This window comes from Lampetra planeri, unplaced genomic scaffold (assembly GCF_965212315.1).
Source record: "Lampetra planeri unplaced genomic scaffold, kcLamPlan1.2.h2 scaffold_639, whole genome shotgun sequence".
Classification (NCBI taxonomy): domain Eukaryota; kingdom Metazoa; phylum Chordata; class Hyperoartia; order Petromyzontiformes; family Petromyzontidae; genus Lampetra; species Lampetra planeri.
In genome coordinates this window covers 7,371-34,501 of record NW_027615462.1, presented here as the reverse complement: position 1 = coordinate 34,501, position 27,131 = coordinate 7,371, and the positions used below count along the sequence as shown (strand labels likewise).

The 27,131-nt window shown below is 45.1% G+C and overlaps 1 protein-coding gene across 1 annotated transcript; it reads left to right on the top strand.

Annotated features, from left to right (window-relative positions):
- Positions 1-367: 367 nt before the first annotated feature.
- Positions 368-27,131, top strand: LOC144741653 (mitochondrial disaggregase-like). Its single transcript, XM_078624157.1, has 16 exons — positions 368-824; positions 1,224-1,275; positions 4,444-4,530; positions 10,919-11,022; positions 12,472-12,600; positions 16,164-16,261; positions 17,487-17,601; positions 22,070-22,147; positions 23,450-23,505; positions 23,898-23,942; positions 24,321-24,482; positions 24,560-24,716; positions 24,797-24,870; positions 24,956-25,075; positions 26,629-26,733; positions 26,934-27,131. The coding sequence occupies exons 1-16, from the start codon at positions 368-370 to the stop codon at positions 27,129-27,131; spliced, it is 2,037 nt and encodes a 678-aa protein (XP_078480283.1).

The following is a 27,131-nucleotide window of genomic DNA, read 5'->3' as shown; positions in this document are numbered from 1 at the left end:
TTGTTGAGAACGAGAATGAGAACGTTCTGGTAACAAGATAAAAACTCAATTCGGTGTGGTTGAAGAACGAACCACCTCATCAATTGTGTTAAATAGGTTCATTCGATGCGTCGTTTCAGTGACATCTAGTGGAAACAAAGCAACTTCCGTTCCGATGACGTCACCGACCATGTGACTAATTCCGCACCAAAGTCAGCGTAGAAGCAGAGGTTCAAGGGAAATGCTGTTCGGACTTGGAGGCTTTGAACGGAGCACCGGCGTCAGACAGGACGGAGCTGTGTCTTTGGGTCGTGGGTTAGCTTGGAGCCTTTGGTGCTGACAGATTTAGGGTTTCGCTCCCCGCCTGTTCTTCGGTGAGGTCCTCGCCATGCTGTCATCTGTTCCCACCCGGCTGTTTACGCGAAGGTCGCGCAGCCTTTCCCCGTGCAGCCGCGTTCTCCAGACCACGTCGAACGGCGCCGCGTGCCAGAGCATCCGGGAGACTCCGGCAGAGACCAACCGGAACCCCCTCGTGTCCACGTCCCGCGTCTCTAGACGTGGGCTATTAGCTGAAGACACCGTTGGTGCCACTGTGAACCCGTCCGTGCAGTTCCACCATCTCGCCCCTAGATGGCTGACGAGCTTGGAGAACCGCCGCAGCTCGTGGGCCGCTCTGGCCAGTAGGGGGCGCAACAATAACCGGTTCTGGGAGGGGGACGGGCCGAGTGGCGGAGGTGAGGACCGGCACACAGGTGGACGAGCCAGCCGGGCTGGGGTGGCCTCTGCCGGCATCCTGTCAGCGGCAGCCGTGGCCTTCTGTCTCAAGAAGGACTCTGAGAACAAAGGTACCAGGAAACCCCTGCAGTTTTCTGATGTAGCCACCACAGGGGCCTTTATTTCCTAAGCATTGAAGTCGTTTGCATACTCAACTTGAGTATGCAAACGACTAGTATCCAATTTGTGCGTTAAAATATGATCTCATTAAAATTGCCTGTATCTGTGACTAATAAATGTTCATGGTTACATTTCACCGGAATCTGAGATTATACCTTCTACACAGCGTGATTAGAAATATGAAGACACACATCCCCAATTTGATACTGACCGACTTGAAAACTGCCAAGTTCTTATAAAGTACAATCTTCAGTAATACATTGCTGTATGCCGTTATAGATGAGTATATTTGGATGGAAAAACCTCACACTTTCTGTCTTGTTTCTTTTCGTTCCGTTTCTCATGATAAGGTGATGCTCTGCTGGAGGCAGCAAGGACCAACAACCCACAAGATGTGGCCAGGTGACATTTAAACACTAATTAATATGTTACAAATGTGCATTATGCTCAGTTCGCAAATACACATCCTTGGTGTGTTTTGCTCCTTTCATTGGTAAACCTCATCATTAAGTAGGATTTTAATATTGTGACGTAGTGAGGGTGTGTGAACCTTTTTATGGACATCATTCCGTTAAAAATACAAAAAACCCCAAAAACAAAACCAAGGTTATTCAAGGGAACCCCAGCTATGAATACTTTTAGTTCTTAAAAGATAAACGTTAGTATCAGGTGTAATAATGTGATATAAAAAAACTTTTTTTTTCATACAATTTGAAAATATAGTTTAACTCTTAGGTCGCCATTGTTGTTTACGTCGCAATGCACCCTGGGTACTGACGTCATATGGTTGCCCCGGCCGGCCTCAGTACTCTGCTGTGACTGTTCAGCGACATAAACATGTCATCTGTTCAGCCTTTTCAATTTGAACTTGAGCGAAACATGAATGGGGAGGCCAACACTGAAAATGTCTCTCAAAACGAGCATCAAAATGAAGCTCAAGAAAGACGAGATGAGGCGAGAGTGGCACAAAATTGCTGTATGTGCAGTAACTGCGTCCCCATGCCAACCGAGAAGGAGAGTTTGTTGTTTCGAGCTACAATTTTTGTCAGCAGCTGTTCAAGGTAAGCCATTGTGTGATGATTATTAGCATCCAGAGCTGTGATATTTGGAGAACACCGTACACTTACAGATTACTGAAGTGACTGAAGAGGTGAATTATCAGCCTCCTCTGATCAGTGGCGTGTCCAATGGTTCACCTACAGAAGTGGGTTGTTTACTACGTGTCCAACGTCTCAACGGCGCTTAGGCTCCTTATGTGGGAAAACTGTCGCCAATAGGCAATATTTTATGTGTTTGTAACATATTTTAGTATGAGAGAACAATTGTGGCTTATTAGGGTCATGTCTTAACATGTCTTAATAGTCGGGGTTTCTTTTAATATACAGTTTGGGCTGCTATGCACACAACTATTTAGCGTGACATCAGGTCAGAAATACTTTTAGTTTGACAAATTTAGGGAAGATTTAGGAATCACAGTACATATTTTTGAATTAGTGCAACATATAAGGTAATTCACCGAGGTGTAATATCAGTAATGTGCTTCAGTTTGATTTTGGTGATAGAACCCATCACAATTTGACTTTACAGTCTCCACAGTAAGAGGAAAAACTACCCAAATCACTTTCACAAGTGTGTGTCTCTGGGGGCATTGTGTTCTTTCGCAGTTCATTATCTCTGAGTTTGCATGTTGTCATAAATAACCTGCAAGGTGCCAGTCTTCTGTTATGAAATGTTGTATTACATAGTTGCAGTCCCCCGTTTTACCAGAAGATGGCGCGGAAGGTCTTTGTGTCTTCTGCAGCGCAGGAGCAACTCAAACTGAGAGTTGCATGTTCTGCAAAGCAGATTTCAAACTAAGAGGAGTTAATGAACATACCCAATTTGATTTTATGCTTCTCATAATTTGTCCTTTGCTAATGTTATTACTTCTTATTTGTATGTTTGTTTCATTGTTGTTAACCGCTCATCAAACATGAGTAATAATAGGGTGTCAGACTGAAGTAAATTTGCAACCTTTGTCCATTGTCTCCTAATTTAAAAATTAAGATACATGTCCAAAACCGAACACACACAGATATTGTTTCATTTTAATGTTCACAACAAACCCAGAGCTGACACTTGATATACCTTAACCTGAAAAAGGTCAGTTGAATTAAACATGAAACAGCAATGGTAAATTAAAACAACGAAGCAGTATTCAGCTACAGAAACGACATTGCTGCCATTTAAGTAGCAGCAGAAAACGTCACCAGAGCCGAATCTTGTTCACACTGCGTCAAGTGCATAAAACCAGTGTGTAGCGTTCAAGAATTGTCTCATAAAATGACAAAATATGTGTCCCAACACTTGCATTACATGTGTTGTACTGTATTTTTAATAAAATCATTTTAAGGAGACTCTGGTGTGTTTGTGCGTGCGCGAGCATGCGTGTGCTTTATGGTCTACATGGTCCCATCTGTCTCGCTGATTATATTGTATTACAAATCTCAAGTAACTGTTGAGTACATAAAGTACAGAGCATCTGACACAATATACTCCTTACACACAATAGGCTACACACAGTCCAGAACTTGCAGTTTGGGAGTCTGACGATGGAAAAGAAACCAAAAACTCATATGCTATGCACGAGACATTATAAGCTCGTACAGAATTCTTCAGTCCACCCAACTGTTGCGTACAGATGTTTACCCGTTTTTGTCTCCAGGCTTGTGTTACCTGTGCACATGTGACAGATGGTGTAGGTGAGAGTGCAGCACTGAGTTCGACAGTTCGCTGGTCACAGATGTGTTAAGTGCTTTGGTTGCGCTTGAAGTAGAGTTGGGGGGGGGGTCTGCTGAAAGGCTCTAGAAAGGAGAGATTACATACTCGTTTAGGAAATCACTTGCAGTGATACTGTGGTAAAACATTTTATTTCAGGGATGCCGTTTAACATTGTGCATGAGGAGTTGAGATTCAGTTGCCTAGGAAACAAAGGATGAAGGATTAAACTGGTTTATGAAATGATAGTCATTGATTTGTTGATAGAAGCTCGTGGTCGTTGTGAATATATTAATATATTACACAAGGTTAAAAAGCTGCTGGAGATGTTTTCAGCATTTACTCTCCATTATTACTTAGTTTTCAATCCACACTTATTTGTATTCTAACTTGTGTTTATCACAATGGCCCCGTTTATCTTCACAGTCTCATTAAAATGAAGCGCTCCTCTGGCTGACGCTGCCCTGAGGACTGCTCAAACTCTGATATCACATGCAATGAAAATGATCCAGAGAGCAGCGGAGCGGAGTGCGGACCCGTCTGAGGCCGCTGTGTTGACTGTAAACACGCAGACGGATAACTTACACACACTTGTAAGGACCTGATGTCATACCCTCAGGCACACAGCTTAACACACACCTGGTTTACACACACACAGTCGCTGGTCGTTCAGCTGGTGTGTGCGGCTGATAAAGACGTTGATGCGATATTATTTAGAAATTACAGAGATCAGATCAGATTTCTGGATACACATTGTGGATTATCTGGAGCCTTTTAATTCAGTTGTTTCTGTTTCCCTCCCCCACCCACCAGGCTGTTAAAGGAGGGGGTCGACCCAAATCACCGCCACCGTCTTGGTTGGACAGCTCTGATGGTGGCAGCCATGAACCGACAGCACAGGTGTGTGAATCGTCCTCTCAGTTGTCACTTTAAACTGATTTAGACAAACGTGACACAGCAGATGACTCAGTTGAAGGTGTTCCACTGTCGTATTTCCGTCATGCTGTTCTATCCACCGTACTTCTGTCATCGTCATGCAGCAGCGTCCTTACAGTAGCTCTTGAAAAGTGCAACTTCCAGAGTGACAGACGGTCTTCACCCATTCCCCCCCATCCTTCTGTCCAACAAATCAAATTAGCCTCCTGGCCCCCAGAACACACACAACACAGAGAGGGGCCGAGGTTAAGACCGGGCCAAATCCAATTTCAACAGTCTTTTTTTTTTTTTTTTTTCCTTTCTACATCAGGACTGTGGTCACTTTGTTTTTGTTGTTAAAGGGCCTCAGCTGCCTGTGAGAAACATATGGGAAATTTAAATGTGGAAATCAGATGGAAGAATCTCAGGGTAACAAAACCACATAGGTTGTGTGTGTGTATGTGTTTTAGTCTCTCAGCTGTCCTGCATTTTTTCAAGCGGGTTTAGAAGTGATGATCATGAGTCCTGTCTGGAACTCACCCGAGGTGACAAATAATTTCCTTCCTTTTATTTTGTGTTGATGTTTGAGCTTCATATTCCATAGTGTGTGTGTGTGTGTGTGTGTGTGTGTGTGTGTGTGTGTGTGTGGTGAGTGATTGTTGGTGCGTGACATGTGTCTTCTTGTTTAATGATGTGATGTGTCGTTCCGTTAGTCAAATGTTTTTCTTTTGGTGTGTGTGTGTGTGTGTGTGTTATGAGTGCTATAACTCACTGAGGATGTGACACTCCTGTTTTAATCCCATCCTCCAACCCCCCAGTGAGCCATGACTGCTGCAGGGAAGACAAAACATCAGCTCTCACACACATTTCTCACACATCTCACTCTCACACATGATCTCATATCAACCCGCAAAACACACACTAGTCTGCTCAAGTGTGTGCGGTTGTATATGTATGTATCCATGGGCACTCACAGACCAGATATCTCACATGCCACCTGCCTCTTACTAAGTCACATACAGCTTTATTTGGAGCCGTTAAGTGGATCATCACAGAGGCACGACATCTCTGGTATATTATCCCGCGCCTCCCTGATGCGTTTTTGTATTTTCCTGGACCAGAAGTGATAACTGGGTTTTCATCACAGGGAATCTGACGATGGGCCGTTTGTCGGTGCCTGACTTGCGTTTGGGGTTTGAGGTCCGTCTGCGAAGGAAGCCGCAGCCGAGCGAAAGGGTTTGTGTGTAAGAATTAAGGGTCGAAGTGGGCGGGCGGGTGTTTGCTTAGCTTTGATGTGGGGCTAAACCAGGGAGGCGCACGGCCTGTTTGCACTCTTTAGCACACAATACCCATCTCCATCTTTCCTTCTCTCCATCCCTCCCTCGCCGTATTCACGTGCACAATGAGCGCTTAGCCGAGTGTAACGCCTGTTGATCGCTTTCGACCTGTCTGCCGACCGACTCAATGCGAGGGGGGACAGAAACAAGTGAGAGGAGAGGGATGATGGAACCAGTGGGTGAGTGGCTCACTGGTGGAAAAAAGAGGGAGAGAATAACTCGCCAGTGGAGAGAGTGATGTGAAGTGGGATTATGGGTTCTGAAGATGGATTAGTTGAGATGTGGACAAAATCAGAGGGAGCCACCGGTGAAATTAATCATTTAGTAAAGTTTTGATAGGGATTTGTCAGATTCAGTGACAGTCGGTGTGTTTCTTCCAAAGAACTGAGGCTCAGTCCTCCACAGAGAAAACCTCCTCTGTACTTTGAACGGCACTAATGACTAGTCAGGATCATTCACATGTGATACAGTAATTTACCCAAATAACATGTATATTATCTATTACGTATCCTTATTCCTTGACAAAGAACTTAACCCCTAACTCTGAAAGAGAACAAGAAAACGTTCTTCACATAGGTATCTGTCTTCTGCTATTGCTAGTATGTACATACAATATCTGTAATAACACATCTTCAAAAAATTCCAGTAGACCAACCAAACATGCAGCTTAGAATACATACAGTCATAAAAGAAATGATTAGACCACCCACCCAGACATGGCTGCAGTCATCAGAAACAATGGTTATGCAATCAAGGACTAGCTCCTGTGTATCAGGTGACAAGCAGACAGAAAAGAAAACATGGAAGGACTAAAAGCACTGTTGTTGTCAGTACAATGCCACAGCTGATACGTATACACACATATGTTTTCAACATGAGTTGAATGTTGCTGTGCGCCAGCCAAAACCACAAATGTCTAAATTTCTACCATTGTCTCAATCCTCCCTCAAAAAAATGTATGATGAAGCAGACTGGGAAACAGAGTTTTCAGCTGAAGGGAAACCTTTGTTTTGGAGCAGTGACATTCGTCCCCACGTGGCTGTGTGGTCAAAGTTTACCCGCAGGTCAACAGTCAACCCTCGTCCACCGAAAGCCATTAACGTGTTTTGTGCTGTGTCCACATTCTGGTCAAACTCTCCTTCCACACAGAACACTCATAGTCAAGGGTCATTGTTTCGGTCACTGTTTCGGCATGCGCCCGTCTCTTGCTTGTTATTCTACCTGATTGTCCTCAGATGTGTCACGCAATAATCGTTTGGCGCCAAACTGTGCATCACACAGCCAGTACTGATAAAAGCACACTGAGCTTGTCATTTGAATATGAAATAACTGCCTAAATAGATGAATTATTAGCTCGAAAGTGTCTTTGTGGCACCGAGTTGACCCCAGGTGTGTGCCAGGTGAGGTGGGGTCAAGTGAGGTCCAGCGTCTGGGCCAGGTGGTCAGAGACATGGATGGTCAGTTTGGCTCAGATGTCCATTATGTTGCAGGACGGAAGTCTGCTTCCTGTCCTCCCTCCAGGGCAGGATGGGAATCAAACACCGGCACCCAGCTGTAACGGCAGTCACCTGTTGGCAGCCGTCGGACATCTAACTCTACCAGCTCCAGCGGCTGCTAACAACCAGTGGTCATTGTTTTGACACGCTGGGACGAGTGTCCGACGGTAACCTGGAGGTCCTCCACCAAGTTTTTCTTTGTGTTTGACAGAAATGTACTAAAGTTCCCCAGAAAGTAAAAACTATATGATATGATACATCATCACAAATGCAACATTACTTGATATTCATCAGAAGCTGAATGAGAAAAATATGAGCGTTTGTTCTGCCTTTCTTCATGCTGCTGTAGATAGAGGAACCCAGATTGTTGCCTCATCTGCCATTTGTCAGACTTTTTCTTTACCTGAGAACACCTTGGGACGATTATTACCTCCACCAAGGAGGTTATTTTTTTGATGGCGTTTGTCTGTCTGTTGCTAAAGGATTTACAATGACAATGACAATGATATAAGGAACAGATGATTAGGAATCTGTTGAAGGATTCTTACTCACCGCCAGGGGTGGAGGTTTGTTTTTGTTTTACTATTGAAATGAAAAAAGAAAATGAATAAAAGGTGAAAATAGAGCTGCATGATTTAGAGAGTGCATGATTTGTGTAACAAGGTTGCTGCTGATTATTTTGATTGACTGTTAACGACATCCACATTATTTGAAATGCTAAAGGCATGTTTAGATGGTCAAAATTGATTTATGATAGATGTTTTACTGTAGGTAAAATGAAGGACGAATGTAGGACGATAATATTGGGTAGAAAGGAGCTGCTTGATGGAAGTCTGCGCTCTTTGTGCTTTTCTAGTTGTATTTGGATTGAAACTTTTGTCCCACTCACTAATGAACCTCAAATTGGTGCAGCGACTCTCCTCCTAAATGTCCCAAATAAAGTTGGACACTTGATAATCAGTTGATTAGTAAAACTATCAACTGTTTTCAAAAGCTCATTAGCTTTCGCTCCGTCCTTTGTAATTAAATCTGCTTCTCTTTCATCTTTTTAGCTTCACTTCCCTCCTTTCATCCACTCCTCCTCCTCCGTGCAGTTTTCCTCTCTTTATCCTTGCGTGTTTACCTTTCCGATGCCATTAACCCCTTTCATGCCGGCTCATTCCTTCACACAGTCCTGCCCAGCCTCCTGTGACCGGCTGTGGTTGGAGTTTGTGCGCCTGTATCTGTCTTCGGAGGATGCGTCAGTGTGTTTGTAAAAGTGCTTGCAAGGGTGAAGGAGAGCCCTCTGTGGGTCACAGCCCCTCCTCGCTGCCCCCCCAGCCACAGCGATACAGTAACAAAAGGGGACCCCCCGATAGTCCTTTGTACCCCCTCAGTAAGGTCAGACACAAAGACCTGGTCGGGCTGTTCTCATCCTTGCTCTCACAGGAACACACGTTTTAAAGGTTCATAGAAACCTTCTCGTCACTGGCATTTACTGATACGCAGCTGTACCAGACAAACTCCTTTGATTGGTTTATTCTAATGCTTCACCCCCCCCCCCACACACACACACAGAACTTACTGTGACTGACAGGTGCATCCACACTGTGCATTTTCCATTCGTTACATGTAAAACTGTGAAAGAGAATGTTAGAGATGGAGTTGCCAGGTAGGAGACAGAGAGGAAGGCCAAAGAGGAGGTTCATAGATGCAGTGAGGGAGGACATGGAGGTAGTTGGAGTCAGAGTAGAGGATACAGAGAACAGGGAAAGATGGAAATCAGTGATTCGCTGTGGCAACCCCTGAAGAGGGACAAAGCCGAAAGGAGAAGAAGAAGAAGAAGAAAAAGATCACAATAGTTTGTGTCAGGTATGAGTAAACCACTAATTATGCAGTTTAAATACCCTTAATGTCAAATCTGAGAGACTGATGTCTGAGAAATTTATATATTATGTTTGTTTAATAAATCTAAAATACATGAGAGTTGGACTTAAACATTGAATGAAATTACTTGAAAAAATTTGATATATCTGATATATAATCTGATATATGCAATATAATCTGATATATGCAATATTTGTTTAGAAGCACCTTTACTCTCATTGCTGATTTGATGGAAAGTAGATGCCGATTGATTGTTATTTAATCGTCATTTACACCACTGGGTCCACATTTTGAGATGTGAGTATTTCATCCATTCAATGGAAACAAATCATTTCAATACATATTAGTTTCTCCCAAATGTGACAATAAAAAGTCAGTCATAGTCAGTCGCAGCAGCAGCTCTCATCTTTGTCTAAAAGTGTTATTGTCCTGTGATTAGCCAATGAAGATGTTGATGTTACCACCTTTTCATTCATAATTCATGACAGAGCTGATCGATAAAGTTGCTCCATCGTGTGATTCACTGGAGCTTGAGCTGTCTCTGTCAGTTGGATGGATGTTAGCTGGAAGCCTAGATGCTTTGTATATCTCCACCCTGATCATGCAATGAATAACAATTTCAAAACATTTTAGGCCTCTTGGTTTTGCAGCATTTAGCTGCAAGAGCTCCATCCCAGGCTGCTTCAAGTCAAAGGTTTAATGAGCGCCAGCAGCACTAACAGGGTTCACGTTTCGGCCATCGCCCTGTTCTCTCTGTCTCTCTCCCAGGCGCACAGTCGAGCTCACAGGCTCCTGTGTGTTCATATGCACGTCTGTCTCAATGTCAAAGCCATTGCTCGGTGTGGTGTGTGTGTGTGTGTGTGTGTGTGTGTGTGTGTGTGTGTGTGTGGGGTGTGCGTGTGCGTGTGTGTGCGTGTGCGCGCGCGTGTGCCAGTGCGCCCTGCAGACAAAGAGACGGTACCTGGAATGTCCGTTGGGTCACAGTCAGTGGTGTTGCCCGAGGAGTGTCTGTTTTGTTCTATAAGGCGGTACGCTCCAATGAAGGACTACACACAAACACCCACAACACACAAACCCCCTCTCACCCCCCCCACTGCCTCCAACCCAACAGGGCCGGAAATAGACCCGACCCTTTGCCCCCCCCCAAATGTACACACATGTACATGTAACACAGCAGACGAGTGGAGGGAAGTGATTCCGCCCTCCGACAAACCCTGGTGACTTTCTAAAGAGCAGAGTCACGAGCAGCGAGCGGCTCTGCGCAGCAATGACGCTGTCGCATCCCACTTTCTTTCATGGTTTATTTGACACATGAATGTCTAAAATTTGTCACGCGGTTTTAAAATATGAACGGCGAAACAATTGCTGCTTAAAACATTTTGGGGGCTTTTTTAGTTTTTGATTTATCAGTGAATAGTAAACTGATGTTTATGTATATACTGTATGTGTGTGAACACTCCTTTTAATCAGCTGCTGTTTGTTCCCAGCCCCCCCTTAGGTACCAGTCAATGTGTTTTGAATTATGTTTCAATGTTGAATACGTCTTGATGGGATTGTGTGATTGTTCTTTTGTGTGTCAAAGTTGAATTTCTGTCACCCTGTAGGACAGACAGTAAAGCATATCTAGCTAGCTAGTTAGATGGCTACACATCTGTGAATGTTTCCTCTTTCCAGTGTGGTGAAAGTTCTGCTTGAGGCTGGTGCCGACCCGAACGCTGGAGATCACTTCAACAATGTCTACGACACCTCGAGGGAGAAGGGCATCCACTCACTGGAAGGTAATAAAAATAAACAGTGTTGCGAGTGTGTGTGCATTTGAGCTGTGAAGTTGCTATATTGCCCTCATGAATCGTAAGTATGTAAATGGCGATTATGAGACGTAACGATTTGCATAAAGATTTGCATGTATGTACATGCGTGGCTTGTTCATTTCATATGTTTTTGACAGGTTGTGTGTGGTTTATTTGTTTTCTGCTGAGCTGAGAACACACACAAGCACAAAAACAGAATGGCGCCGCGCACACACACACACACACACACACACACACACACACACCCCTGCCTGTGTTGGGTTTCTGCAGACATATTTATATGGGATATGTATATTGCAGACATTTATATGGCTGTCAGGTTTGGGTCCACGTGGGGCCTGCATAGCGTGGGGAAGCGTTTCCCAGACGCACACTGATGGATGGGCTAGGGGGGCCTTTGCGACGCTTTATTGGGTTAGCTATGATTATCCTGCCCTGCCTCTCTCTCCCGCACAGGCAGACTGCAGAGAGAAACTGTCGTTGCGATAGAGAGAAAGGGTGGGATGGATGGAGGAAGAGGAAGACTGATGGACGACAGAAGGAGAGAAGGAGGGGGCATCTGAAGGGTGGGGACGGTAGACTGGAGCGTTCTGCAGGGGATGGAGTAAGTTTAAAGATGGAGAAGGAAGGAGATGGAGGGGAGGGAGGGAGGGATTAATGAAAATAGGTGGGATGATGAGGAGAGGAAGTCAGGAAATGGATGAGGCAAAGTTATTGGGATAGAGGGAGTGGGGAGGGAGGAAGTGGGTGCAAGTGATGAAAGGAATTGATGGATACCAAGTAGCAAAGGAAGGAGGCGGCATGATGGAGGAGTGGCACGGGAGGAGTGCTGTTATGGAAAAGAGAAGTAAGGAGAGAATGATAGACCGTCTGAATTATTAGTAAAGAGCAAAGACTCGCATCTCTCCGATCGTGACAGTCGAACTTAAATCCGTGAAAATTAACAACTCCTCCAAAACTGGAAGCAGGAAAGACAATGTTGTGTTGCGCTGAGCCGTCGGGGAGACGCGTCCTGGGGATGTATCACAGGCTGTGAATAAGTTAGCATCCAATCAGAGAACATTCCAAGTCTGATAGTCGTTCTTTACTCACAATCATCCGTCATCTCCAGGAAGTACACGGCTCCATTTCTGTCACAGAGATCTCCATCAGATGTTTTATTAGAGCAAATGTTAGACATCAGGAAATCTTTGTGTGCTGCTGGTTTATATCATCTTGGAAAACCTGAGAGAGAAAAATCATCTGTTAATCATCCATAATTCCTCGACTGCATCCAGCCACATATCTTTCCATTAAGTTCGCTTTTCAATTTTGACATTTAATTTTATGATTGTTTTATTTTATTTTAGATTCTGCAGCAGTTGCATGTAAAAGTGTAAATGCGTTGTTTGACGTCTCTCTCCGTCCGTCCCTCAGTCCTGGTGTCCAGAGAGGACGAGTTCAGCAGCAGGCTCAGCAGCCGGGCCGGCTTCCGCGGCTGCACTGCACTTCACTACGCCACGCTGGCTGACGACCCACGTACCGTCAGCATGCTGCTGGAGTCTGGTACGTCACAGCATCTACCGCAGGCTGTATGAATTAGTTGAGAAAATAACAAATCTTACCAAAAATATTTGTCTTATTTCTAGTCAAAATGTCTCATTTCTACCCATTGAGTCTCTTTACACTTAAAATGCGACACATCACCTGGAAAAGGTAGCTTGTTTTTAGAACAAAAAAAATCTGCCAGTGGAGCAAAATGTTTTTGCTTGTAATAAGAAAAAAGAATAAGAAAAAACACTTACTGCAACTGGCACATTCTTCTACTTTTTTTGTACATGAAAATTAGCTTGAAACAAGTGAAGGTTGTCTAAAAACAAGTTACTTTTTTGGTGATGTCTTTTTTTAAGTCTGAAGAGATCTAATGGCTAGAAATGAGATATTTTGACTGGAAAAATGAATATTCTTGGTAAGATTTTGAGAGTGTGAGTTAATATCTCAGTGATGGAACAGGCGTAACCCAACACAGACATCTACGTTAAGGTGTGTTCGGCGCTGTGGCAGTCAATAGCAAATCACAGGAACTTGGCTTGGAGCGTAATTTACGACAAACGCAAACGCAAACTGCAATGCTACGTTCACAGCCTGACTTACTGCTGACGGCACATACAGAGTGTGACACTGGCAAACATGGAAAGTGATGATCCAGGTCTCCTCCACACAGACACATACACTATATTGATTGTTTAATTAATCTGCAGTATCTGCTGATATCCAAAGGCTCGGTGTTGGATCAATATGTGAACTGAGAGAAAATCTTGTTTATTCAGATTTGACACAGTTGGAACCTTGATCCTTTCCGTCACATGTAAGGATCATTTGTTATTTCATGCGTAGAAATAGACTGATCTCTCATCAAACCCTTCAAACGTCTACATCACGTCTGTGTTATTGTCCAAAAGCGCTGCATGTATCACCACACTAATGCGTCCGGTCTGAGTCATTCACAACCGTATTACAAAGCTCATCTGAAATTGATCACTTGTTCGTGCACCGTTCACCCCCACCTCAGTGGCACCTGTCGTTGACACACACACACACACACACGCTCAAAGACCCTGGGGGAAGAATAACCCCCTCCGTTTCCAGGCGAGCAGCTCTTAAACAAGCCAGGCCTAGTTGAACTGTGACCTCCGCACAGAACATGCCCTTGGGGTAACGCCACAGTCCCAGAAAGTGTCTTTGTGTGCCAGCATACATGTCTTTGTGCGCACAAGCCTCCATTTCAATGATTAAAATATTCATATATTCATTTTTATCCATTTATCATGAATCAGTTTATGGATGTCATCCGTATCATTGAGTGGCTTTTGTAGATTTTGCCCTCTGTATTACATTTCACATTTTTTAAAATTACACGCACAGAAAGCAGTATTAATGTCTTGTTTCGGTTTCTGATGGATGGTGCATCCACAGGGCTGTCTCCCTGTCTGTCCCGTCTCACCCGTGCACCCCGTAAACGCTCCGTACACGCACACAAATCACCTCGTCTAACTCGATCAAACCTTCTGCCGAGGCACTTTTGAATTAAAAAGGTAAGAAATTTCACAAAGCAGAGACATTTGTTTTACAACAATCAGATTAAAGTTTGGATTTGCTCTCGGTGCCGTGGCACTGGTGGCGCCACTATCGAGGCCAATAACAATCATGACATCACACTTTCGCTGTCACAAGTGCGATGCTGTCCGTTTGTGTCAGGACACATGTTTGCCTTTGTAATGTAAGTTCCATTAGTGGAGACAATGCTTGTGTGCTCTGCTGCCTCATTTACCTTCCCTGTCATCTACACCCTCTTATCTTCTGGTCGTTAACCTTAACCCCCCAAAAAACCGTATAAAGTGCTCAGCTTCAGGGCATCAGAGTGGTTTTGTGTGTGTTTTCTTCTTCGCGTGTGCACATTTTCGTGGACTCTTGCATCCCAGACCTTATTTCCCCTGTGCTCGTGAGTCCACGTCGCCCTCGTAGCCGTGGGTTTGCTCTTTTGGCCCTGGTCGGCCCTGCACTCACATCTCCATCCATCACAGTCTCCGGGCCCACCCTCGGGCCCCTCCTCACCCCTCAGTCCCTCACCCTACCTGCAGAGGCTCTCGAGCTTCTCCCCAGGCTCCACATCAGGCCCGTGGCCAGGGGCACTCCATAATGGACGGCTCCGTAGGTGGTAGAAGGCCAGGAGACAGACACACATGCTCGCAGACACCCACAATACAGATACGAGGACACACACATACATGCACAAAGACCAGCAGGGACTCTCTCCCACCAGCTGCTGTGAAAGAGAGGGAGGAGGAAATAGGAAAGGGGAGGGTGCCCCTAATAGGCATAACTAAAGCACTCCTAATGAAGGATCGTGTGTGTGTGTGTTTGTGTCGGGGGGTGTGTGTGTGTCAGGGTGTGTGTCGGTGTTGATCCTGTTATAAAGTGCTATGGCCCAGAGGGTCGGCCTGATATTAAAGTCCTAAATGATGCTATTTATTATGTCCAGGGTTTGTGTGGTGTGTGTGTGTGTGTGTGTGTGTGTGTGTGTGTGTGTGTGTGTGTGTGTGTGTGTGTGTGTGTGTACTTTATTGCTTTCCTCCCTCGTGTTTCATAGGTGTGTGTTGGTGTGTTGGTGGGATCGATACCCTTGTGAGCAGGTCACACACATTTTAGGGATTATCGATAATGGCCACAGGGATTATTCGTCTCTCTGGATGGTGTGTGTGTGTGTGTGTGTGCGTGCGTGCGCGTGTGTGTGATTGGTAAAAAACTTCTAATGGGTCATTTTGTTTTGAGTTCATCATCATTCTGTATGTGAAGTACATCATTGTCTATTTTCAACTCAAAACATAATGTCACCCTCTAAAAATAATGTCATATTTTCATTTTTTTTAAACTGAACCAAATCATCATGAAGAGCTGACTTGGGCATAAAAAACTAAACTAAAATGTCCTCGGCCTTCATTTTAAGAAGGTGACGATACGTATATTTAGTTCTTCTTTGACCAACTTCACCTTCCAGCAGCTGTGGAGACATTGGTTATTTCTTCCTGAAATGAGCCTTTGCTTGGTCATGTGGAAGCACGTGTGGGTTGACACCCCTGGGTGCTCGGGTCAGGGCAGAAGGCACCGCTAACCACCCTCAATGACAACTCCTTTGCTGTCCGTTTCCGGTACACTTCACACACATGCTGTGTCATCATGTCTCGGGCTGCTTTATGCGCTGACCCCTGAAAGATATTTAAAGACCATTCCTCCTCCTCTTCGCTCCCTCCTGGAGTGAGGAAGCCAGTGTCCGATGGCCCCCAACCTGCAACAACCTGCAGTGTTTATAGATCAGATAATAATCCAGGGTGTAAGTGTGCGGGTGCAGAGGTCAGCGTGTGTGTTATTGGCACACATTGCAGATATGAAACCCCCTACTGGGTCATTGCATGGCCCTCCTGCTCCCCTGCAGTTAGCCTGAATGACCTCTGAACCCTGGTGACCTCTGACCCGCTACCCCGACTTTTTCAATTGACTTTTTAAATCTACTGCGGAGGGTGATTGCTGAATGAGTCGTTCTCATGTCATAAGCGGTGTGTTGCGTACAGGTGCCAACCCCCTTCAGAACAACGCGCTGGGACACACAGCACGGGCCTACGCTAAGGAGGGAGACGTGAGCACACTGCTGCAGGAGTGGGAGGGAAAGGTATGACGCACGCACACACGCATATTTTATTCTACACAATCTGTGCAAAGATTTAATGAATATGTTGAAACACTGGTCGGCTGGATTTCCTGCGGCTGACTCTTACATTACTGACTCGGCAGCACAGACATCTGTGTCACTTCCTTGTCTTCACATACACACAAACAAACACTCTTCAGGAGGTCTGTGTCTGTCTGGGGGATGAGTGGCAGGTGCTATTGAGTATCAGATGTGGAAGCCGGTGGAGGTTAACTGGGGTTAAAAAGAAAAGCTGTGATCAGTCAGAACAAAACATCGTCCAGATGACATCTGACAGTCCAGAAAATTTACTGTCAGTTTCTGACATAATAGACAAATAAAACAGGGATTGAAATAGTTTCACTTCAGTTTTGACGGTATCTCACACGTTCAGCTTGGTAGAACTTGCAGTTGGTCTCGTACTTTGTGCAGATCTCTACAAAGTTATCTGCTGGCTCGACATCCAGCCGAGCTAAGCAAGATGGAGAGCGCAAATAAAGCGTCTGCCTCCTCTGCAGGGTGGAAACATGGAGCCTGGCAGACAAAGAGGAGCAGATGAATGAGTTGAGGGGAAGCTGCAGGAAAGTAGGAGGCAGAAAATTGGAAAATGTGGGATGAAGATGGAAAGAAAGGAGGAAACAGTGGACGATTGATGGGAAGGAAGCAGATAACCATTGGGAAATAGGAAGGATGGATAAAATCCAAGTTAGGGGAGGAAAGGAGAATGAATAGATTTATCAAACCAGTGTTTGGATGATCATTGAGGACAACAGCTGACTAATGCTACGTGACCCAGCATTGAATTAACCAACTTCCCTCGTGTCTTCACAGACACTGAACATCCAGTTGCTTTTATTTCTTCAGCCCAAAGTAAAAGAAATACACAGCACTTAATTTTACCCTTTTATAGGGCGAGAAACCATATTTGATCACTTCTGTTTCTCTCTCTCACTCTGTAAAATGATTTTATTTTTCTTATACTTATGTTGTACATGTATGAATAGATTTTTGTAGAAAATGTTTTACCCGAAACTGGCAAGAGATAAGACAGGAAAATGTAATTTAATTTATTAAAAAATAATAATAAAAAATTTGAAATGTGAAAAACTGGTGGTGTAAGTTTTAATTTCCAATAAGTGGCCTGTAAGCATGTCTCTCTGTGTTGCTGTCTCTCATGTCTCTGTCTCTAATATCTCTCTCCACATAGTTCCAGGAGGTACAAGCTCGCCGAGAAGCGGAGGAGAGGAGGAGGTTCCCGCTGGAGAGGAGGCTGAAGGAGCACATCATTGGACAGGAGGGCGCCATCAACACCGTGGCTTCAGGTGGATTCAGCACGAACATTTACCAGTTGGGCAGTGGACAGTGTTTTTTGTTTAAAACGTTCATGTATCTCCGTTTTATTTTCACTTTTAGCCAGAGTGACGTCACGATAGAGACGAGACATTTGTCGACATGGCCGCTTTGATTGGCTCATGTTGGATCGGCTCAGTTTAACCCTTGAACACCAACGGTATCCCTGGTGCTACATTCACCCTAACATACTTTGCAGTACCATAATTACGCCGCTATTGGCTTCTTGAAACCTGAGAAGGCTCGGTTCCTCTACCTGGTGTGAAGAAGGAGCCAGAAGAAGGAGAAAACCTCCATCGGTTCCTAAAAGTTGAGAACAGCCATGTTGCTGTCATTACGGCAATCCCATTTGCTCTGTTGCCGGAAGACAGCGAGTCATTACCGTAATGACAGCAACTCGGATGTGAAGTGCAACTTCTTAACTTAACCGATGGACATGCTCTCGTTCTTCACACTCCGATTGACACTTCTCAGCTGCCAGTAACTGTTTGTTTTCTGGTGCGCAAATGGTTCTGTAATTACGGTACTGCAAAGTATGTTAGCACCAATGTATCATCAGTGATATCGGCACCAACACCAATGATACTGTGTGCACACACTGGGTGTAACAGGTCGACATATTTACCAACACACCAAGTGAAGTACACGTTGTGCCGCTCCACTCCCTGAAAACACACTCTTCCTTTCTTTCACCTTCTCTCTTCCCTCAGTGTTCTTCTCTCTCCCCGGCTCTCCTGGAGCAGTGGGCGGGTTCAGACAGACCGGCGGAGGCTGTAATTGGTTAATTGTGATGAATGAGCTGTCTGTCAGATGTACGCAGGTGTGTGTGTGTGTGTGTGTGTGTGTGTGTGTGTGTGTGTGTGTGTGTGCGTGTGCGTGTGCGTGTGTGTGACAGCTGAGGAGGCCAGGCTTGGAGCCGCCAGTTAACACGATTACGGAGAAGAGACATACTACAGACTCACCCATCCTCCCCTAGCAGCTCTTTGCTCGGTTTCCTCCTCCTTTCCCTCCATCTCCAACTCTTTAAACACGCCATCACACCCTCTCTCTTTCATTCATCCGTCCTGTCTTGTCCTTCGTCCAGTTTACGGCCTCCACGCACCAACTCACCACTGACACAGGGTCACAGATGGAGAGGGGAGATGTAGAAATGCAGCAGGAATAGCTGAGAACTAGGTGGATAATTTACAGTTTAATTCGTAGAACAGGCCAACAATCCAAATCATAATGGCCTCCATAGACTCTACAGTCTGCAACAACACAATACATCAGCCCACAAAAGACACTTTAACAGGGGACAAGGACAGAAACCTATAGAAGAAAGAGAAAAGGATCCTGAACAGACCACAGACTGATGTAGAATGGACAGACAGTGAAAACACTGACGTGGTCATAATGAAGAAAGTTTAGGTTAGGTTTAAAACCTGCTCAAAGTTAGTCCAAAGTCCATGTCTATTCGTTTCAGGAGAAATTTGGGAGATGAGGAAGCCCATGAGCTGAGAGACAAAGAGAGTGAGTGTCATGCAAAGAGGAGGGAGGATGAGTTAGAGAACAATAAGACAGCCGACAGTAAAGAGCTGATATTACACCAGGCATCCATGGAGGCCATGTATTGATCCGTGTGTGTGAGTGTGTGTGTTCAGATTCCACAGCACACAAGAGAGGCTGTGTGTTACTTTTATGATCGTGGATGGTTTCTGTTTAGATTTGTGAAAACAATCAACCTGTTCCCGTGGTGGAGGTTTTCTACAGATATTATAATGTGAGTGTTTATAATCAACAGGAGAGCAACTTGGGTTTTTCTCTGGAGGCCGCTGGAAGTCGGCTTGTGTCTAAACCAGACGTGATGTGTAAATACAAATGACAGAGTTGCCTATAAACAAAAAGACTGATACTTTATACCGCACGGGCTCGGCTGAATGACGCCAGCTGAAGTCTTTGAATGTGATAAACGGTCGCTCTTATCATGGCAAATTGTCCTGAAAGCCGTACAAGACATTACCACATTGATAAAGGAACCGGTATTGATCCGAGAGAGGTATTACACTGAATATATCACACACACAGAGACGGTGAGACGTTTGGAGATTCCACCTGTACATGGATCTCACACGCATTAGCTGCTCTACATTCACGCTTGTGTTGTGGTTATTTATTTATTGTGATCTAATCTAAACCCGGTGGATATTGACCAAAGCCCGGCAGTGTCACAGAGGGGAAGCAGAGATTCAGACAGATGAGGAGATGGAGCAGAGGAAGACGGATCTCTATTGTATTATCTGCAGTATGACCCGTTTCTCTCTGGCTGGGGATGGCGCGATAAGGAGAACAGAGGCGTGACACTGGACAGGGATACAAAGTGCATCTGCAACACAAAATGATAAGTAAACAGGAGTTCCTACAGAGGAATATCGTTTAGAAAACGTTCCTGTTCAAAGTCGAACCGAGTATCGTGTGCCATTCAGGTGGCACACTAACACAGTCTCGGGTTTGTTCGCATTCTTTCATGCGTGCGTGTGGAGAACGGGAGGAAATCGGTGATTCATCGACGAGGGACGCAGAACAGAATGTGTGAAAGATGAAAAGAAACTAACGTTATCCATTTGTGTTGTCATCATTTCTCCTTAAAGTGCTGTTAACACCTGGCCTCATGACGTACAACTGGCCTGCAGACACACACACACACACATACACACAGGAAGGAGGCAGGATTGATCCAGGTTTAGCTCTCAGGGCTAAGAGTTATTGAAGAGAATCATCCCTCTGTAATCATGTTAGAGCCAACCAGACCTGCCCAATGCACACTAGAAATGTGTGTGTGTGTGTGTGTGTGTGTGTGAGAGAGAGAGCTTTCATTTCTTTCCTTTCCTTGTTGTTGTCCGAGTCCTCTGAGAAATGTCAATGTGCCCTTCTGTCAAAGTCGCTCTCAATCAGCTAAAACACGCACAAACACACAGAAGGTTACGCTGTCATTCACACGGCGGCCGATAACGTGTCCAGAGCTTTGGAGCCCATCGTGTCACTGTTCATCTCAGCAGCCATCTCTGACACACTCGGTCCATCTCCATCTGCCCTCTCTCCTCTTCCTCTCCTTATCTCCCCACATCCTTGCTCTTCTTTCGTCCCATTATCTGTGTTCCTCTCGCCCTGATCACCATCTCATCTCTCCATCCCTTTTTTCCTCCTCTGTTCTTTATCATTATCAGCTATTAGAAGCTTCTTTAACACTCGTGGAGGATTTGAAGCTGTACCGAACCACACACAGACTCCCCAGGGTCACAGTAACTCTCCTCCCATAGGCTGATGACAAATATGGAGCTGCATGTTTGTTTTTTTGGTTATTTACTTCACATACTTTACTACAAATCAATAGTACTGACAAGTAAATAAATAGCAAAAAGAAAATAAAACTAAAGGTATATATATCATATATATCAAAAGGGAGTGAGATGACATGGAATTTATTCATCACTACCCCCCTTTAAGAATATTCATTTATTTATTGGATATGACACCATGTGCAGCATCAGTCAGCTGCCACAACACACACAGGACATGCTTACACCACCAATCCTGGATGTACATTCAGACCTCGGCATCGGGCATCGTACACCGTAGCAGCGCAACATCTAACGTGGTGTCGAAAGCGAGGGAGAAGAGATTGGGTTTAAGAAGAGAATTCCTTTTTTCAAATACATTTACAAAATGAGGAGATGAGGGCTGTTGAAGGCAGATCAACCACACACACACACACACACACAGTATTCATCCAGTGTTTCGGCTCAGACCAATGCAAACAGCCCCGAGTGTCTCTCCAGCTCAGGTTCAGGCGTAGTGACTCATGGCAGACGCCGGTCTGAGCCTCACGTTCACCTCACCATGAATTTGTGCTGGTGTCTGCTCCTTCGTCGACCAGCTGAAACACACTCTTTATTTCCCTCCCATGTCGCTCATCGTCTTGTCTTTGTGCGCGTGTGTGTGTGTGTGGGGGCGGGGGGGGGTTGCTGGGGAGATGGCAGGGTTGGGTAGGCACTCCTCTTTAAGCAAACCGGTGTGTGTGCGTGTGTGTGTGAGGCTGCGATCCATGCTAAACTGATTTCGCCATGGCCGCGCCAGAGAGGCTAACACAATTACTGCTGGCTAATGGCCCCACTGACTGTGGGGGGTGGGGGGCATTGTGGGTAGCTTTCTGCCCGTCTCTCATCTGGCTCTCATGCTCTGTTTTCTCTCCTTGTTTTTTCACCAAATGTCTCTGACCCCTCTCTCATCCCGACCCTGTCGCTCCTTTATCATAGTTTCTTGGATACGGGCCACCCTCAGGTCAGCATGGTTCTGTCGGGTGAAACCCGGAATACTCCAGGCTGAAGCAAAGTCAACAAATGCAAAAATGGAGATAATAGCCTACTCTGTTGCTCTCTCTCCTTGTCTGTTCCACTCCAGCCATCAGAAGGAAGGAGAACGGTTGGTATGATGAAGAGCACCCACTCGTGTTCCTCTTCCTCGGCTCATCAGGAATCGGTAAATCACTTCCACCGACTTTACACCCAACACTCATCTGCCAAAATAAACAATCAGTAAAGTCTCTGCCTGAAGAGACAAAGGCCTCAAACAAACAATGGTGCAGCAGTTTCACGTCACCTACAATATATCAACTTCATTCAGTACAAATACTAACAAGTCTGAACTCAAAATTGTAGAAAAATAAATAACAAAATTCCAGGATGGCAGCAATAAGTGGGCAGTTTCACTGAACTGAACAAGTATTACATTAACAATAAAGGAATGGAGAAGGACATCGCACCGTTAACTGACAGAGTGAAGACGGAAAGAGAACAAGAGAAAAGAAAGAAGAAAGGAAGGAGAGAACAAATGAAAGTCTGTAAATGAAAATGTAGAAGGTTCAAACAAGTCCTCTGAAGGTGTTTTCAGCACGTGATGTTTTTTTTTCCTGCCAACATGAAACAGGTTGACGTGGAAAGAAAAACAGCTTGTTGGATACAAGTCTGCAACAATAACATCTGCATGAAAAATTAATGTCTCAGTTTACATTTGAGCTGCTCAGATGATTGATTATCATTATTATTATTATTATATCATTACCAATTAGATCATTTAAAACAAAATCTAGTAGCATTTACGTGAACTAAAACATAATAAGTACAAAGACTATCCCTAAGTCATTTTTCCATCCCTCAACCTTTGTAAAATTCACTTTACATCAAGTCTGTATTGTAAGATTCTATCTAAAAGACGTTTTTTGCAGAGAGAAGTGAATGTTCCAAGCTGCATGATGACAGTGTGTGTGTGTGTGTGTGTGTGTGTGTGTGTGTGTGTGTGTGTGTGTGTGCGCGTGCGGCGTGCGTGCAGCATCAGGGCCAGTTCGCTGACTGAAAAACCAGTGAGACAGTGAAGTGACAGACCGCAGAGATGGATGAAGACAGGCGGCGTTCATCTTCTCTGTTGCCTTCAGCGACAAACAATAACAAACACAGCAACAAGACGCGCACGCACACACACTTGTATCCATGTGCACACCAAACACAGGACATCAATACCCTATATGAAGCCTTTCTATGCTGAATATTTGTGATGGTGGGATGATGGAACGCTCTGAGAGCTGAACGCTGCACAGGCAAACAGACATCGGTCTGAAATGAGGAGATCCTCCATGATCACTGGCCGCTGGTTGGAACAAGACGCCTTTGTTTCTTTTGTGGAGGAACGTAATGAAACAGTGCAGGCGAGGTTGTTGTTGTCCGGTCAGCGAGTAATGAAATGATGTCTGTGTTTTGTCTGACTGGGCGCTGGCGGCCGACACAGGAAAGACCGAGTTGGCCAAGCAGGTGGCTCGCTACATGCACAAGGACGTCAAGAAGGTACGTGAACGACGCGTACGTGTGTCACGGCCCAAAGTCAAAATCCTACTATGAATGTGTAATGTCTAGTTTCTAGTTTAAAATGTCAGTGGAGCAGGTGTTTCTTTTCTTCCTCCTCTGGAAGATTTTTCTGCTTCTTTCAAGTGAAAATGTGCTTGAAAGAAGTAAATGATGACAAGAAGTAAGTGATGACAAGACACTTGGACTAGAAATGAGACAAATATTCTTGGTGATATTTTTTTTGTTTTGGCAGTGTTACAGCTATGAGTCGATGCTGTTCACATGTCATAACTTCCTGAAATGAACCTTCATCTTTGTTGTTTGCGTCCAGATGTAGAGAATGAATTGAAAACTGCTGTGAGCAGCACGTTTTAACCGTCATGTCATTGCAGGGTTTCATCCGAATGGACATGTCAGAGTTTCAGGAGAAGCACGAGGTGAGATGTTTGTTCCACATGAATCACACTCCCCAACGGAACTGAAATCTATCATGCAAAAACTATTTGACTTATTTCTAGTCAAAATCTAGTCTCTGTACACATAAAATAAGACACATCACCTGAAAAAGTAACTTGTTTTTATACATTTCTACTTGTTTCAAGCTGATTTTCACTTGAAATAAGAAGAAACATCTGCCAGTGGATCACCATTCTTTTGCTTCATTGGCAGAATATTCTTTTTACTTGAGAATTTGCTAGAAACAAGTAAAAGCAAACATTTTAAGTCACTTTTTCTGGTCACGTGTTTTATTGGAAATGTTGATTAGAAATAAGAGTACGATTTTTGACAATAGAATCCTTCGCTCCTCGTCACAGGTTGCAAAGTTCATTGGCTCTCCACCGGGATACGTGGGCCATGAGGAGGGAGGTCAGCTGACCAAGCTGCTGCGGGCGTGTCCCAATGCCGTGGTGTTGTTTGATGAAGTGGATAAAGCCCACCCTGACGTTCTCACCATCATGCTGCAGCTGTTTGATGAGGTGCAAAAGAACTCTCCGGAAACTAGAAGCTGCCAGACCTTACCTGACTGAGTGTATTTGCCCCCCCCCCCCCTCAGGGTCGTCTCACCGACGGGAAAGGAAAGACCATCGAATGTAAAGATGCCATCTTCATCATGACGTCCAACGTGGCAAGTGACGAAATCGCCCAGCATGCACTGCAGCTTCGCCAGGAAGCCGAGGAGGTCAGCCGCAGGAAGCTGGCCGACAACCTCGGTGAGAGACGCGCACACAACCCCACAGCCAGCCTCCACCAGCTGCTGTGATTCGTTTTTGTTTGTTTTTTCATCTCTTAGCGGATGTACAGAAAGTCGACGACATCGAAATCTCCAGGCAGTTCAAGGAGTCGGTGATTCGTCCGATCCTGAAGGTAACATTCATCAGCCTTTGTGGTTTTCTCTGCAGCTCAGCTCTGACAGACTCCAGCGGTCGGTAATTCTTCGGTTCCTTCCCAGGCACATTTCCGGAGGGACGAGTTTCTGGGGCGGATCAATGAGATTGTCTACTTCCTGCCGTTCTGTCACTCAGAGCTGCTGCAGCTGGTCAGCAAAGAGCTCAACTTCTGGGCCAAGAAGGTTTGTGACATGTGAGGTCAGCAGGTTCTCTGATGTACGACGGGTTTGTTCAGAAAGAGACTCGGTTGGTGCGTGAAGGAGCGTCTGCTGTGGCAGAGGACGTTTGTGTTCACTGCAAAAATTCAAAATCTTACTAAGAAAAAAATCTTACACATCACTTGAAAAAGTCACTTGTTTCATGCTTCACGTAATATAGAAAAAGTTCTTGCTACAAGCAAATAATCGTGTTCCACTGGCAGATTTGGAAAGTGAAAACTGTCTAAAAACAAGTTACTTTTTCAGGTGATGTCTTACTTGCAGAGATTTTTTTTTTTTACTGGAAATGAGACAGGTTTGGCCTTGAAGGCCTCATGGACGTTGCTGCCGACGTAGGCGTTCAAATTCAGGTTTAAAGCACAAAGACGAGCCCAGCGAAGCCTGTTTGTGCATGGGGGAGTCACAGCACCCTCCCCTAAAAACACGGGTGTCCTCCAGCGGGAGTCAGAGGCCTCGGCCGCTTTGCCCCACAGCCGCTGATCTGTGTATGAACACACACACAGATCAATATCCTGTGCCGCTGCCTCTCACTATAATGTGATTACAGTGTTTAACATGTGGAGTCTTCATCAATATTTAATCATTAATATTACAGCGACGTCCTGACAGTCAACATGGGCCCCGCAGGCGACTCGTGGCTCCATCTGTCTCTATGCTGCTGCTGCTGCGTGTGTGTTACTTTTTGTTAAGGTGTGTGTCTCTCCTGCGTCTGACAGCAGATGTCTCGCCATTCCCGAATCCTCACGAGCCGTTTGTTTGTCTTCCACTTATCCTAAACGAATCCAACGATGCGTTCCCTCAATGCTCATCTTATTATGACGTTGTGTTGGGTTTTTTTTTTTCATTTAGTCGTCCATTCCTCCTGAGGAAAACGAACCGTCGTCGTCGCTAAATGCAGCTTGAACATCAGCAGCTAAATGAGCAGCGCTGATCGTTACCATTGATTGTTGTTTGATTAAAATGCATTAAGGGTCTGTTGATTAGAGCTGGCACACATGCTGGCTGACAGGACACGCCAGTTGTCTTTGGTGTACTGACACACACACACACACACACACACACACCACGCTGATCCATTCAGCAGCGCTTTCTTAATTGCTGAAATGCAGCAGACTCGTTGGAAACCCTGACATGTTACAGATGACGGAGATGAACACGTTCTAGATGTTTCCGATGAACACACAGCTCGTCTCATGTTCAGTGTGTAAACACAACCACAGCCGATCACTGTTGAACGCGTATCAGTCCGCTCAGTGAACTAGTTCCTCCAGCTCACGTTTTGTCTCGTACGGTTTCAACTCTGTCCTCTTCGTGTTCAGACACAGTCAGTCTCGTTTTCAGTGTCAGGGAACAAACGACAAATCACATTCATTAGAACACAAATGAACTTTTCAGTAAGTGATTCAGTAGATTCATTCACCCAAAAGACTCGTTCTTTTGAATCATTCTGTGTGTCTTCATGATAGAATCCACCATTGTTTTTTTTTCTTTCTTTCTTTCCCTGTCCTCGTTGTTAGGCCAAGCAGCGCCATGACATCACTCTCCAGTGGGATCGTCCGGTCCTGGACCTGTTGGCGGGTGGTTATAACATGCACTACGGAGCGCGGTCCATCAAACACGAGGTACATCCTACCGACCCAAATCCTCCATCATGGATCATTTCCTTTCCTCCATGTCTGCTAAAATCCTGAGCAGGATTAGAAAACATCGATTGTTTCCTGAAAGCTGAGAACTAAAATTTGAAATGAAAACTGATTGTGACTGTGTGCAGAAGACTAAATCAGGCGATGTCCCAGACCAAGTCTCACCTCTGACCCCTCAGGTTGAGCGACGCGTCGTGAACCAGCTCGCTGCAGCGTACGAGCAGGAGCTGCTGCCCAAAGGCTGCACGCTGCGTCTCTCTGTCCAATCAGAGGGCCGAGAAGAGCGCGGCACACCCAGCCTGCGCCTGGACGTGGTCGGAGAGGACAGCTCATCGAGGACGCTGGACATCCGTCCACCGCTCAGCCCCGAACACTGA